The following is a 14841-nucleotide window of genomic DNA, read 5'->3' as shown; positions in this document are numbered from 1 at the left end:
GTTTTGAGAGGTGGCTTTTTAGTCCTTTCCATATTACAGGTATTAATCCTTTGTCAAATGAATGATACGTGAAGATATTCTCTAATTCTGTTACCTGTCTCTTCAACCCACTAACCATTTCTTTTACCTATAGAAACCTTTTAATTAGTTATGCAAATGCCAAGTCTTGCTTCTCTTCTCTGAACAATTGGAATTTTAGTCAAGTCAATTCCTCCATTCTTATCTTGGAGAATCTTTTTCTATGTTTTCCTTGAATAGGTTCAAATTTTCAGGTTTTACTTTGAGGCATTTGATTTATTTTAAGCTGATTTTTAGTGAGTGAGAGCTAGCTATCTAGTCTCAGACTTGAGCATGTGGGTATCCAGCAGCTCTGTATGGCACTGCTGCAGATATCCATAGCTGTGTGGCCTTATTTCTGAATTGTCTGTTCTGTCCCACAGGTCTGTTTGTGGCAGTACCATGCTGGTTTTGTCCCTATAGCTGTGATAGTTTGAATGAGAATGACCCCCATAGGCTCATAAATTTGAAGCTTAATCATCAGGGAGTGGCATTATTTGAAAGGATTAGGAGGTGTGGTCTTGTTGGGGGAAATGGGTCAGCGGAGGTGGAGTTTGAGGTTTCCAAAATCCCAAGCCCAGCCCAGTGGCTTTCTCTTCCTACTGCCTGTTAATTCGATGTATAACGCTCCGCTACCTCTCCAGCACCTTGTCTGCCTGTATCCTGCCATGCTTCCTGCCATGATGACAATGGACTAAACCTCTGAAACTATAAGCAGACCCCAGTTAAATGTTTTCTTTTATAAGAGTTGCTGTGGCCATGATGTCTCTTCACAGCAATAGAATACTAAGACAATAGTATTGTAATGTAATTTGAATTGATATATTTTGACACCTCTAGTATTGCTCTTTTGGCACAGAATTAGATTGGCTAATCAGGCTTCTTTTTATTTCCAAATGAATGTTATGATTATTTTGTCTATTTTAGTGATTTATATACATATATATGTAGTATATATAATTCATGTATATATAATTGTTGTATCTTGATTGTTTTTTTCCTTGGCTATTATACAGTGACCTTCTTTATCTCTTCTAATTTTTGTTTGATGTCTGCTCTGTGAGATCACTACCCCACCTTACTTTCGGATCCTGTTGGTTTGAAATATTATTTTCCATCTTTTTACTTTCAGTATGGGTGTGTCTTTGTCAATCAGTCCGTGGCTGTTTCTTGTAAGAAAAAAACAGTTGGGCCTTATTTTTACTGCAAATTTTTGGCTAATTTGAAGACTGTTCTTTTGTTCCCACCATATCCATCTTAGGGACTGCATGCACATTCTCATTTATTTTATTGTTGTTTGTTTATTGGGAGCACACACATGCTACAGTGCATGTGTGGAGAGGTCAGAGGACAGACACCTTTCAGGAGTCAATTTTCTTTTTCTTCCACTTAGGCCTCAGGGATGAAATTCAGTTCTCTAGGCTGGCAACAGGCACTTGCACCCCGAGTCATCTCACCAACCTTGATCCCTCACCTTAACTCTGTTTTTTAGCGTGCCAGACTGTGTCTCTACAGAACTCACCAATGCTTTCCTTTTCTCTTCTGGGAAAATTCCACTTGCTAGGGGTTCCTCCACTCCCCTGCCACATGGTCTGGTGTCCTTTGACTGTTTTCTAGACTTGCCTGGTTCTTTCTGCTGTTTACTATTGTACTCTGAGCCTTTTCTGCTGCTTGATGGTCTATGCCAGACTTCCAGAAGCACAAGAAAATTATAGGTGCTCCTAACCCACTGTCCCCCTTCTCTGAATTCTAGATAACATTCCATATTCTAGAAATGTTCTTAATTTAAGACAGCCAGGCAGATTTCAGCTGGGGTTGTAACAATGGTCACTGTATACAGCGTATCTTGACAGCTGTGCTGTGCTAGCCCACTACACAGGGAATAAGTCCTGGGTTCAACAGTTCGCAGGGTGTTTATCTCATGTGTTCCATGTCCTCCCATACTTTTAGAATATTTGCACCATGTTCTCCCTTCAAAACACTATATTATAACTCCAGTTTTCCAACGTTTGCTGCCACTACTAGCATGTGTGAAGAGTTATAACAAATGTAATTATGATTTGTGCTTCTGTGACGTCTTTATTGTACATCTATAAGAAGCCTATGTCTATACTCTAGGTGTATAGATAGTCCTATCCCAGGTGCTTCATAGCTCTGAAATAGTACATGCCTTGCGGATCTGACTTCTTTCACTTAGAATGAAGTTTCCAAGTGTATAGCTGGGGTTATAGCTCAGAGGAAGAGCAGTCCCTAACGGTCAATGAGTCTAAAGTTGTTTCATTATTTTGTTTTGTCCTTTATTTAATAGAGTTTATTCTAAAAAAAACTTGCAAATAAATGTTTTTAAGATTTATTTTGTGTGTGTGTGTGTGTGTGTGTGCGTGTGTGTGTGTGTTAACGTGGTGCTGAAGGCCAGAGGTGTCAGATCCCCTTGGAGCTAAGGTTACAGGTAGCCATAAACCACCCAATATGATGCTGGGAACTGCAATCAGTTCTTCAGAAAAATCGGTACTGATGTTCTTAAATCATTCTTAAGTGCTGAGCCACCACACAAAAACCACATTATTAATAAGATGGTTGAGTTTAGAGACTTGACTTTTGTCATGGCTTAATGTTTTCACTTTTGTTCAGTAAAATACTGCAAGACTTAAAACTTCACAGGCTTCTTCTCCACATGTGCTCCGCCCAACTGCTTGACGGCTCTGCCTTCCTCTCCTTTACCCTTCTCAGCATGTCAGCAGGTCATGAGAAGTTGAGGGACCATCAGTCAGCATGAGTAATGGCATAGTGGGTACTGGCAGAGACGTAGGCAAGACTGTGTCCAGCAGAGCAGTCCTAACTCGGAGTGGTCCAGCCCTAAAGACAGCAGACATACCGCAGTACCTAGCTTGCAGACTCTGTCTAGGAAAGCACGTGTCAGTACTTACATCCTCTCTCTAAGGTAAGGGGAAGCCAGCCTTGCTCTTTTAGCTGCCCACTGCCTCTTAGCAAAAATCTGGTAGTGAACTTCATTTACCAATGTCCCCAAAGAGATAGGAAACTGATCTCCGCACTGCATACTTGGGAAAGATGATTGCCAAGACTTTAATGAATCCAAGAGAGAATTGCTCTTCATCTCTCCAATTTCTATTCAGGCTGTTGCCCTTGACTTGTGCTTGCACAGCAAGGAGTCCCAGAACAGCTGCTCAGAGGCAGATTAGATGGGACGCTCCCAAAAGGTTGGGCCTTTATAAATGGCCATTCTGGAAAAGTGAATTGTGGAAAAAAAAAAAAAAAAAAAGCAAAGGATTTCCAGCTCCTGTGTTAGCTGGTGTATGTGCGCTATGAAGCTTCCAGAATGAAGAATCTCCTTCATGGTGCTCGGAGGTCAACTTTCAGCTTTTAGCAAAGAATGTACTTTCAAGTACTAGTTTGAAAAGCAGCAAGTCCCGCACCAAAGACAGAAATCTAAGGCTTTTGGTAAGAGTCAAGAGTAAGTGTATTTATTTATTGTCATTATTGAAAAATACTTCAAGTATCTGATATAACCTTAAGAAAAACATTGTAGGGTAGTATATGCATTTTCATTACCGTTTTGGTGGCATTTATGTAATGACATTTTAAATATCTTTCTGTATATGTATAACTTTCTGCAATGGTGCTTATAAAAACCAGGGTGGAGTTCACTTCAGAGATCACCTAGTATAAAACCCAATGGCTGTTTGCATTCCTTAAGTGAAATAGTACTAGTGGAAAATACACTTGTGGCAAATAATATGCAATGCTGAGGGTTTATCCTGTGCTTTGGGAAAGCATGGCAGAAAGAAATAATTTCCACGGAGAAAGCACAGGGACACATTTCCACCAGGCTCCTGTGCGCTATGATGATATATGCGAGCAAAATGTTAGTTTAAACAAATATAATTAACTTAGTAAAAATGGGTTTAGCGATATATTTATTCACCAACTAAAGGCTTTTTCTTTTTATTTAAATTTTTTTCATACAATATATTTTGATCATGTTTTCCCATCCCCAAGTTCCTACTCGCCTAACCTTATGTTCTCTTCCTCTCACTCACTTCAAAAAAAACAAACAAACAAAACAAAACAAAAAAAACACAAACACATTCACACACACATGCACACAAAACAGAAACTATATATGCCAAAGACCAATAAGATGGGGGAAGCAAAATAAGACAAAAAGTCATTGGGTTTATTTGTTGAGGGATTTCGTCTTTTGCTGAAACACAGTGATGCTTAGGCCATGGGTAGCAAGCAGCTTATTAGCAGCCGTAAGACCCCAAGCTCTTGAGTGATTGCTTTTGCCCCACATCCTGTTAGAAATGTCATGTATCTGGAGTTGCTCTTGAATCATTTCATCCTCCATCATCTCTCCTCGAGATGACTGTCAGTTGGGAAAGAAAGAAGCAGAGTTGTTGCTTTCAGTTGGGAACCGAGTCAATGCCTCCAAACAGTCTCCACTGGGACCATTGCTCTTGGGAGGGGCTAGACCCCGAGTAAGTCCTTCCCAGACCAAAGGGTCGGAGTGCCACATTTCTGCCCACGCCAGCCATTAGGTCCTCAGGTCTAGAGGATATCTGCGTGAGAATTGCTGGACAGAAATGTCCCCCAGCATTCTCCCATCCCCGTCCACATCCTCTAGGGCTCTCTCAAGGCTGTCATTAAAGAGCCTTTGGAGGTCTCTTTTCCATAAATGCACTGGATAGCTCTTCTTTATTCGCTGGAGACTCGCTGAGTTTCCGTTCACACAAGGCCCTTTGGAGCTTGTCCATGCAGAACTAAAAGACCCAAGTTAAGACCTCAAGGAGCTTGCACTCAAGACGGAGTATGGGGCTCCGGGCAGGTAATCCGTAGTCAGGGGCTCTCTAGCAAGTGATAAACAAAGAATAACTTTATTTTATTTTTGATGGGCTCAAGGGTGAGGGCCAGATCCTGGGTTTCTTCCCAATACTAGCACAGGGCTGTATTAGACTCCACAACAGAACTGAATGGATTTCATTGAGACTTGTCTGTATCAAGGAAAGATTGCGGGCAAGTGCTGAGAGGAAGAAAGAATTCATAATTCGAAGGATGCTGTGGCTTGAAGGCCCTTAGATATCAAAGGAAGCAGTTATTTGTCTTCCCTTCCCCGAAACATGGAGAAGCACAAAGGAAGTATGACGTGCTAGACGAACTACATGCTAAGATAAATTTCTGAGCGATGTTGTGATTTTTTTAAAGACTTTTAACCCACTGATTATAGTAGGTGCTGCTCTGCCTGCTAGGTGGGACCAGGCCAGTCTCACCTAACAACATGTGGTCCTGGAACCGGCTACATCAGCATCACGCGAGAGCCCATGAGAGCTTTGGGAGGCTTACACGAACATTCAAAGTGGATCAGTAGCATTGCAATCGATCTCTGAAGGTTCCAACTGCTCCTCAGTTTCCGTGTTAAGGGAACTGCACAGAGTTCAGGGCCCGGCAAAACAAAAGCAAAAGCTCATATATCCAGTTAATACTTTAATGTTGCTGCAAGCCCTTGAAGTCATTTAAACTTTCAATTAGATAAATCAGTGTGCATGTGTGATAGTGGTGGTGGCGGTGGTGGTGATGGTGGTGGTGGTGGGGTGTGTGTGTGTGTGTGTGCATGTGTGTGTGTTAAGTAGGTCAGCAATTTACTGGGCTCCATGAGAATTAGATTTTAAACTTTTAATCATTGCTTTGTGCTATTGGAATCAAATATGAATAGATGTTTCCCTGATGTGCTGCGAGGGCTTCACAGTCTCCAGCTCCTCGTTTCGTTCATGCCCATTTTGTTTCCTTTGGGGAAATGAACCCCTTAAGGTTAGTCAACAGAAAATTTCATTTATTGCAAAAAAAAATCTCTCTTCAGACCTCTAGGGTTATTTATGTTCCACAGTTTGTTTATATTTAGGTTTGAAAATTATGCTTCACTTTAGCGCCAACTTTCTACTGAAATTTAAATACTTTAAGCTCCTTAAGGCTCTGAGACTTGGAATTTCTAATGAAAGCTGTGTTGGCTTATTAATCATGTGCACTGAATTCTTAGAGCCAAAGATAAGAATTCTTGGGCTTTGAAGACTACAAAACAGTTTACAAATATACCATTATCCGTAGCAAAATATTGTCATCAGTCATGATCGTTATGAAATAAACTCTCTCTGTACCCCAGTTTCTTTATTTGCAAAACAGTGCATCATTTCCTAGGTTCTTGTGCAAAGCCAAATGAACCAAAGCGTGTCCGAGTCCTAGATGCAGTTCACGTGAAAGACCACCACAATATGCACCTCTAGGCACAGCGTTAGATTTACTGTGTTCTCTATTCTCATTCAGCTTGGAAAATCCTGGGTAAATTCAGGTATGTAAAACATATCTTTTCACAGTAACACATTGAGTCTTTAACTGGATAGTTGTACTAAATTCAATTTTAATTTTTAAAGAAAAAATGTACCTCTTTTAAACTATTATACAAGACTTTTTTTAAAAAGCCAGGCAGCTACATATACTGAAACATCTGAAGAAAACTCACTCTAGAGGCTGGAGAGATGGCTCAGCAGTTAAGAGCACTGGCAGCCCTTCTAGAAGACCCAGGTTCAAGTCCTAGCAACTACATGGCAGTTCACAATTGTCTGCCTGACTCCAGTTCCAAGGGATCTGGCACCCTCACACAGACATACATGCAGGTAAAAATATCAATGCACACAAAAATAAAAGTTAAAAAAAATCTTTAAAGAAAACTCACTCTCGAATTCACTTTTCTGTGATATATACACCCTGGCTGACTGTGGAAAGTAAGGTCACTATTAAACAGCAGAAGGCTGACCATCAAGGTTACTGATCACTGTACAGTAGTGTGTAAATTCCCCAGGGGTGAATGTGCATCGTCTCAGAGTGTTATGTGTAAGTGGTGACATTGTGTTATGTGTAAGTGGTGACATTTGACACATTTTGATGATGACGATAGTTCAACCTAGCTGCCCTACGCTGACAGACTCAGCCTCAGGGATAAGGAAAACAGGATGGATGTCACTGTACTACACCTCACCCCTGACCCAGGAGAAGTTAGATCAGCTAAGGAAATCCATGGAAACACCCATAAGGAGACACAGCTAAATAATGCCTCGTGGAGGCGTCCCTTGGGAACTGATGACACCTAAGCATCAGTTTCTAAGAACTTTAGAGTACATAGAATACACAGCTTCATAAACTGTGTTCTAATCCAGAAACTCATGCCGAGGAACTCTTAAGTTCTGGGCCAGTCCTGACCACATGGTGGGAACTTACCTCAAACCAAACAAAGGGAAGAAACATACATTGTTCGAACCCTGGATACTTATTTACACTTTCCCAGTTTATACTTCCACAGCTCATGTACCAATTTCCCCTTAGTAGGATGCAGAGGGAGAAAAGGTGGTAAAGACTTTCATTTCTTTCGGTGTATACGTCTGGACATCTTTTCCTGTACCGGGAGGTATCGCATAAGGAAAGTGTAAACAAAGCAAATACCTGCCCCTGATTTTAGAACAGCTTGAAGTTCATCTGTGCAGCAGACAGACGGAAATGCACGTAAGGCCCTTGAATAAGAGGATGTGTGGCTCCCAGTGCAGGTTCGGTGCTGACAAGGGACACGCTCATCAGTTAGGGAGACTACTTAGGGAGCGCAAGGCACACGACTAACCTAGCCAAGTTGGTGTTCTTAGTCCCTCCTCGGCACATGCTCAGTCCGTCTTATAAACGCTACTCTCTCAGAGCTCATCCTGGCCTTTCTCTCCAGCTCTTCCCTCTGCGTTCCCCAGGACGTACCCACTGCTACAGCAGTTGCCTTTGAGATGATCAATCTCGAACGCACATCTGCAATTTTAGCCTGTCTGAAAGTCACTTTTGCGAATATCCCATACTGCCTGGCATTCAGCTTCACTCAAATCTAATCTACAATGTCCTCCTAAACCTACTACATCTAACATGATACCCATTTTAATGAGTGATCCCAAACTGATGGGTGTCTTCCCCGTGTCCCCAAGGACTCTACAATGCTTCCGAGTGTGTTTTTATTTCTTTTCCCAAGCTCCAAGATGTTATACTTTTAGCTATGGACCATTTCATTTGGCTCTTGTTTTAGCATTCAGAAGAGTCTCTTGGACTAAATAAAGCAGTTTATATCTGAGGCATTAGAACTCTGGGGGACTCTGGTCATTGGGTTTCACAATTTCATGCAAGATTTAATGAATGGATGTTCATGCATTTTCTAGACATGCAATACTGTTTGTTTGTTTTCATATTCTCAAAGCTGATGATTTTCTAAAACTCAAGCTGTTTCACTCCAGGTGTCCCCCCACTTTCAGTCTGCCCTCGTCTAAAGAGTTGTCTATGGTCCCCTATTGTTTATACTCTGTATTCTTGCCCACTCTCACACCAAAGTCTGGCTTCCAAGAAGACATTGTCAGCTGCCCATACAAGAGAGACAATACTTTCCGAGTCCCTAGAGCAGAAGTATTTAGCTGGTTTGTCCCCATTGACTTTGCCCAAAAAGGCAGGCTTGACAGAGCTTCACATGTTTTGTTTCTATCCTCAAGAGTCTGATGGCCCACCACCTGCTCTGGAGGGGTCACCAATGAGGTTCTGCTAAAATATAACTCGCAAATCTGTTGAGAATTAATCTAAAGGTTAATGGCAGCCATCTAGATTGTCTTAGCAGCTCCTGGGAATTTAGCAGGACTCTCGAATTATGAGGCATGCAGAGGCAGGGGCTTCCAAGACCCAGAATCTAGAGGCAATGCAGCTCTCATAGAAGTCACTGAGGTCTCAGAGACCTCAGAGTCTCGCTTCTGTAGCAACCAAGTCAACAGAAGCCCTTTGAGTTTGTTTGGCCTTGGATGAATAGATCCAGATTGTTTTCCTTGGGATTTCCACCTTAACATCACCTGGGAGGCCGGCATACCTCCCCTTAGCTGCAGACCAGTGTTCTCAGACATGACATGCTCAAAGAAATATGCATAATATGTGTGTGCACATATGTATACACACAGAGACATATATGAACACTTTGAATCTGTTACCCAAATTCCATTTGCCCACCAATCACATTCAATCCCCCAAATAAGCCATTGTCAGAAAAGAAGTACATGTCATTTGTAAATGTGTTACGTACTGAATTATCGTAGAAAACAAAATAAATAATGCCAAAAAAGGGAAAAGAAAATGTGATAACCTTTTCAAAAACTAAGCCTGGGTTTAACAAATCTTGAGAGGAAGACTGCATTAAAATTTTTCCTGTTTTTATTTCATTTTTCATCTTATTTTGAAATTTCAAATTATACTCTTTATTTAATATAATTGTAAGAACATACATTGATAAATGTTTACATATATAAACCACCAAAATTAAGATACAGAACATTTTCCTCAGTCTAAGACACCTTCATTCTTTTTTCCAAACAACACCATTTCCAAGTTCTATAAATAATCACTATTCTTACTTGATCATCGTAACTTAGATTTAGCTACTTCTGAACTTCATTTAAAGGAAAGATATAGTAGCTATTCTGTTGTGTCTGGCTTCTTTCATGCAACAACAACTGTTTAGGCTTCCAATACTATTAATGTTTTACTATTTTGTGTTTTTTTAAACTGCATTCATCATTCTGTTTTATGATATGCCACAATTTGTTGTCTCTTCTGTTGATAGACATACCATTTCCTTGGGCTACTCTAAGTTGTCATATAAGATTTTTTGTGACATATTCATTTTACTAAGACTCCTCTAAGACTGAAATCATCAAGTCATAGAATAACTATATCCATAACTTATTGGAAATTGCCAAGTTACTTTTAAAAATTAATGTACAGACTTTGATTCTATTGTGAAGATTTGGAGAACCAGAAACAATGGTGTTTCCGTCATCATAATAACCTCTAAAGAGTCTGATGAAAATGCACATCAATAGCTTTTCTTGGATTTATTGGAGAATTGAGATTGAAAAACAAATAACTAAACTGAAATCTGGGGAGACATCAGCAACCAAAATAATCTATATATGTTTTTCCTAGAACCGGTATTAGATGTCACAGAAGCTAGTAAGACTCAAATAAGAATAAATGGTGAATTGTTAAACTAAATATAGATTAACATCAGAACACGGAGTCCTTGACAGCCATCAGAGATGGTTTGTTTTTACCTTTTAGTTTTTCTCTATGAATTCTACCAAGTGCTCACAGGAAAGACGGAAAGATATTCTGGAGCTGTGTCTTTCAAGGTGTTCTTTCTTGTAGAGGCTGAGGAGGGAAAGACAGCTGTAGGCAAGACTCCTACAAGCCATGCTTCATAGCCATAGTTCCAAACATGAAATCTTTAGAACAAGAGTAGCAGAAGTTGCCGCATTAAGGTACTATGAGAACCACTGTGTGTGGGAAAGGGTACCGAGTGGGTAACAAGGCCTAACCTGGCTGAGGACAGGAGCACACACTAGGTGCAGTGCTATAGCTGGAGAAGGGACAGGCTGAGTCTCATTGAGAACATGACTCACCTCTCTATTACTGGGAAACAGTCTACCAAACAGATTATCTCTAGAGAACTAAAACCAGAAGGATATGCGCAGCCAAGCAGAATACATGTGGATGCACTAGTCCAGTCCCTAAGAGCAAAGCATCTACCACTGAAGCTTGTGACTTATTCAGAGTGACCACAGAAACAATAAACTTCAAATTTAGCCCAACTACTATCTAAATTAGATCTCATTAAAAAACGTGTCTCAAAGAAAAAAGTATCTCAAAAAGGAAGCAAGCACATCAGGAGCAAAAGAGGAGAGGTAGGTACTGACTATTATGGGCTGCTATCTATGCTACCCTATGTTCATCACCCCTCAACACAGGAAACACAAACTTACTCAAGAAGAAATAAATAGCCTACGTAGTTCTATGAATGTCTGAAAACTTGAATTTGAAACTTAAAACCTTTCAAAACAAAGCCTTCCAAACATACTTGACTTCATTGCTGAATTTAAATAGGCATATAGCAAAAATAGAGAATGTCTATAATCTCTGCTGGAAGAATCAAAAGAAACTTCCTAAAACATTTTATACGGGCAGATTTTCCTCATAACGAAATTAACAAGGAAAGACAACCATACACCAGTATCATTTCTCATGAAGATGAATATTTTACCAAATAATTAGCAAATCAAATCTAGAAGCATATAGGAAGGGTGGCATAACAGTCAATGAGATCAAGCCTTGCAATGTAAGGCCGATTCAGCACTCAAAAATTTGAGCCATATAATGTCAACACGCTACAAAAGAGTAAAATTATCCCAGTACATCTAGTAATGTTTTTAGAAAATTAAATATGAGCTCATGGTTGTGTGTGTGTGTGTGTGTGTGTGTGTGTGTGTGTGTGTGTGTGTTAGTATATGGGGCTGCATGTGGTCTCGGAAGTAGAGAACAAAACAAAACTCTGAGTCCATTCAGCAGTTCCAAAACACACAAACACACACAAGACTATCTCAAAAGTTTACATAACAGGGGCTTTTCAACTCAGTAAACATACTGAACAAATGTAATGTCAGGGGCACAGATTATTAATATAAGATCATGTTTCTTTTCCCAACAATTGTGTAACAGACACCCTTCACAATGCAGGGGGGCACTGCCCCCACTGTCAGCAAACGACGGGTATAGGAGTTCAAGCCACTTCAAGACCAGAAACTCACAATTGCTCCTGCCTCCAAGACTGACAGTAAATTAGCAGTCCCAACAATGACCCAGAGATAAGTGCAAGAGACCTCAGAGAAAATTAGTAATTCAATTGTTTATATTTTCTTATAAATGCTGAAAAGATCAAGGTTTCTATTGAAAAATGACATCAACTTATTTTAAAGACTGACTGAAAATCCCATTCTGGAGAAGCAGTGAGAAACGTTTTCAGATGTTCTGCGTGCATATTCTCCTCCCAAGGTTTATAGCGAAAGTAAGGGGGTCATCAGAGTGTCTAGTCAACATGGAGATAAAATTTCTTTTGTGTTATAGAGTACAATGCAACATTAGGTGATGTGGGAGTGTCATATATCAATCTGTTGATTTCATTGGTTAAGCAATAAAGGAACTCCTTGGCCCTGATAGGTTAAAAGATAGATGGGAGGAAGAAACAGAATAGAATTCTGGGCAGAAGAGGAAGTGAGGTCAGACTCTGCTCTGCTTCCGGAGAGACCCGACAGCTCTGCTGGAGCAGAGACGCCATGCTCAGCTCTCCCAGGCAGATGCACGCAATGAATCTCCTCCGAGTAGGCTAGAATCTTCCCGGTAAGCGCACCTTGGGGTGCTTACACACATCATTAGAAATGGGCTAGTCCAGGGGCGAGAATTAGCCTGTAAGGGTTAGAGTTCATGGGCCAAGCAGTTCTTAAATGAATACAGTTTGTGTGTTGTTATTTCGGGCATAAGCTAGCCAAGCGGCTGGGGTGTTGGGGACGCAGCCCCGCCGCTACCTATTTCAACAATTAGGGTTTGTGCTCCTGATATTTTAAACACAAGAAAAATTATTAAAAGATGAGCACAGAGAAAGAAAGTCTATAAAGGAATACTTTGAAAGGCAGCATGGACCCAAGAATGGGTATGTTTACCGTTACAGCATTCTTTGTTATTCTTAAATTTTCACAATAAGAATTTATTACTTAAATAAGATACATGCAAAGAAGAATTTAAGAGCAATTTTCTGGTTTGAAAGGAGATATAGCAGACCCAGAGAAACACAGAAGTTGGCAATTTGTTATGGATTTTCCCCAGGTCTGTATTTGTTCTTACCAATTGGCAGCCATACAAAAACCCCTGAGATATCAGGGGACACTCTCTTCTAAACCTCTCTCTGTAGCCCAGACAGCTGTATCCCTGATGTTACTGGGCATGGCCCTGGCTCAGCAATGTGTTTGACGGTGTCTTCAACACGTATTTACTCTGAGTCCTTTGTTCTGTTTGTAGTTGGCTCCATCTGAAATGAACAATCAAACCCACGTCACAGAATTCATCTTCCTGGGATTTTCCAACCACCCCAGCCTACAGGGTGTCTTCTTCCTGGTTTTCCTGGCCATTTACTTGACCACTCTCCTGGGAAACACACTCATAATGTCAGCCACCAGGGTCAGCCCTGCCCTCCACACCCCAATGTACTATTTCCTCAGCAATTTGAGCTTCTTAGACATCTGCTACACGACCACCACCATTCCTGCCATGCTGGTGAACTTCTTCAGGGAGAAGAAGACCATCTCCTACGAGGGCTGCCTCTCCCAGATCTTCTTCTTTGTGGCATGTGCTGGAACTGAATGTGTCTTATTGGCCGCCATGGCTTATGACCGCTATGTGGCCATTTGCCGCCCTCTCCAGTATCCGGTTCTCATGAGTGCTAAGGTCTGTGTCTGCTTGGTGGCCGCCTCGTGGCTCTGTGGCGTGGTGAATTCCGTGACTCACACAGCACTGGCAGCCACACTCACGCTGTGTGGACCCAACCAGATCAGCCACTTTCTCTGTGACATCCCTCTGCTCCTGAAGCTCTCCTGCTCAGACACCTCTGTCAATGAGTCTGTGCTCCACGTGGCCAGTGCCACCATTGGCCTGAGCCCCTGCCTGTTCACTGCAGGCTCCTACATATTCATCATCTCTGTCATCCTTAGGATTCCCTCTGCTCAGGGCCTGAGAAAGGCCTTCTCCACCTGTGCTTCCCACCTCACCGTGGTGGTGGTCTTTTATGGAACAGCCAACTTCAACTATGACAGACCCAGGGAAGGCTACTCCCTGGACATGGACATCTTAGTGTCTGTGCTCTTCTGTGTTGTGACCCCCATGTTGAACCCCATCATCTACAGCCTGAGAAACAAGGAAATCAAGGGTGCGCTGAGAAAGCTGGCTGGAGGGTGTGCATTCCCTAGCGATAGCAAGACCTAGAGAGTAACCCAACATTCTGTTATTGTTAATGCAACATTGTCCATTATAAAGTTCACACCCCAGAGCCACAGAATCAAGTTACAAAATGAAAATCACAGAAAACTCAGAACATTTAAGTCAGTTTAGGATTTTATGTTCAACTGCATTCATTCACAGCTACCCTAGGATACATGTGCCCCTTGGGCCATGTGTTGGACGTGCCTCAACCAATAGTCTTCGAAGTGGAACATGCAATCATCTGAAGAAAATTCTCCATGGGTGTCACACCACCCAGAGGTGGTGGGATCTGGAAGAACTGGGTCGATAAATGAAGAGGATAAAGTTTGATGCAATAGCCTTCATCTGGAGGATCGGACAATTTATATTCTGAGGGTTAGGAAGACCACATGAGTAAGGCATCCAACACAAAACAAGGTACCTGTGCTAAAAAAAATGTGCTTTTCCATAGAGGCAAATAAACAAATGACAATAACCAGCTGTAATGACCAATATGAAGTAAACTCACCCTATCTGCTCCACCTGGGAGGAGCGCAAACAAAACCACACTCCTAGAACAATTCCATGTTTTGAAGGAACTGAGATCACAAGATTCTGTTTCCTGGAGTTTTCTCACAAGCACGAAGAATTCTTCTCGCCTGAATTCATTTTTTTTTATTTTGGTTTTTCAAGACAGGGTTTCTCTGTGCAGCTTTGAAGCCTGTTCTGGAACTCACTCTGTAGACCAGGCTGTACTCAGATTCACAGAGATACAGCTGCCTCTGCCTCCCAAGTGCTGGGATTAAAGGCGTGCTCCACCCTTACCTGGATACATGACTCCATTCTTGGACTGTGTTTTAACATCTCCTTTATTAT

General features: G+C 41.4%; 1 protein-coding gene across 1 annotated transcript; it reads left to right on the top strand.

Annotated features, from left to right (window-relative positions):
• Positions 1–11688: 11688 nt before the first annotated feature.
• LOC126490114 (olfactory receptor 5V1-like) lies at positions 11689–13989 on the top strand. The gene is made up of 2 exons (XM_050124810.1): positions 11689–11727; positions 13030–13989. Exons 1-2 carry the CDS (start codon positions 11689–11691, stop codon positions 13987–13989), a joined length of 999 nt encoding a protein of 332 aa, XP_049980767.1.
• The last annotated feature ends 852 nt before the right edge of the window (positions 13990–14841 follow it).

This window comes from Alexandromys fortis, unplaced genomic scaffold, assembly GCF_014885135.2.
Source record: "Alexandromys fortis isolate MF-2015 unplaced genomic scaffold, M_Fortis_MF-2015_v1.1 scaffold_235, whole genome shotgun sequence".
Classification (NCBI taxonomy): domain Eukaryota; kingdom Metazoa; phylum Chordata; class Mammalia; order Rodentia; family Cricetidae; genus Alexandromys; species Alexandromys fortis.
The sequence above is the reverse complement of the archived record's forward strand: the minus strand, read 5'-3'. Positions and strand labels throughout refer to the sequence as shown.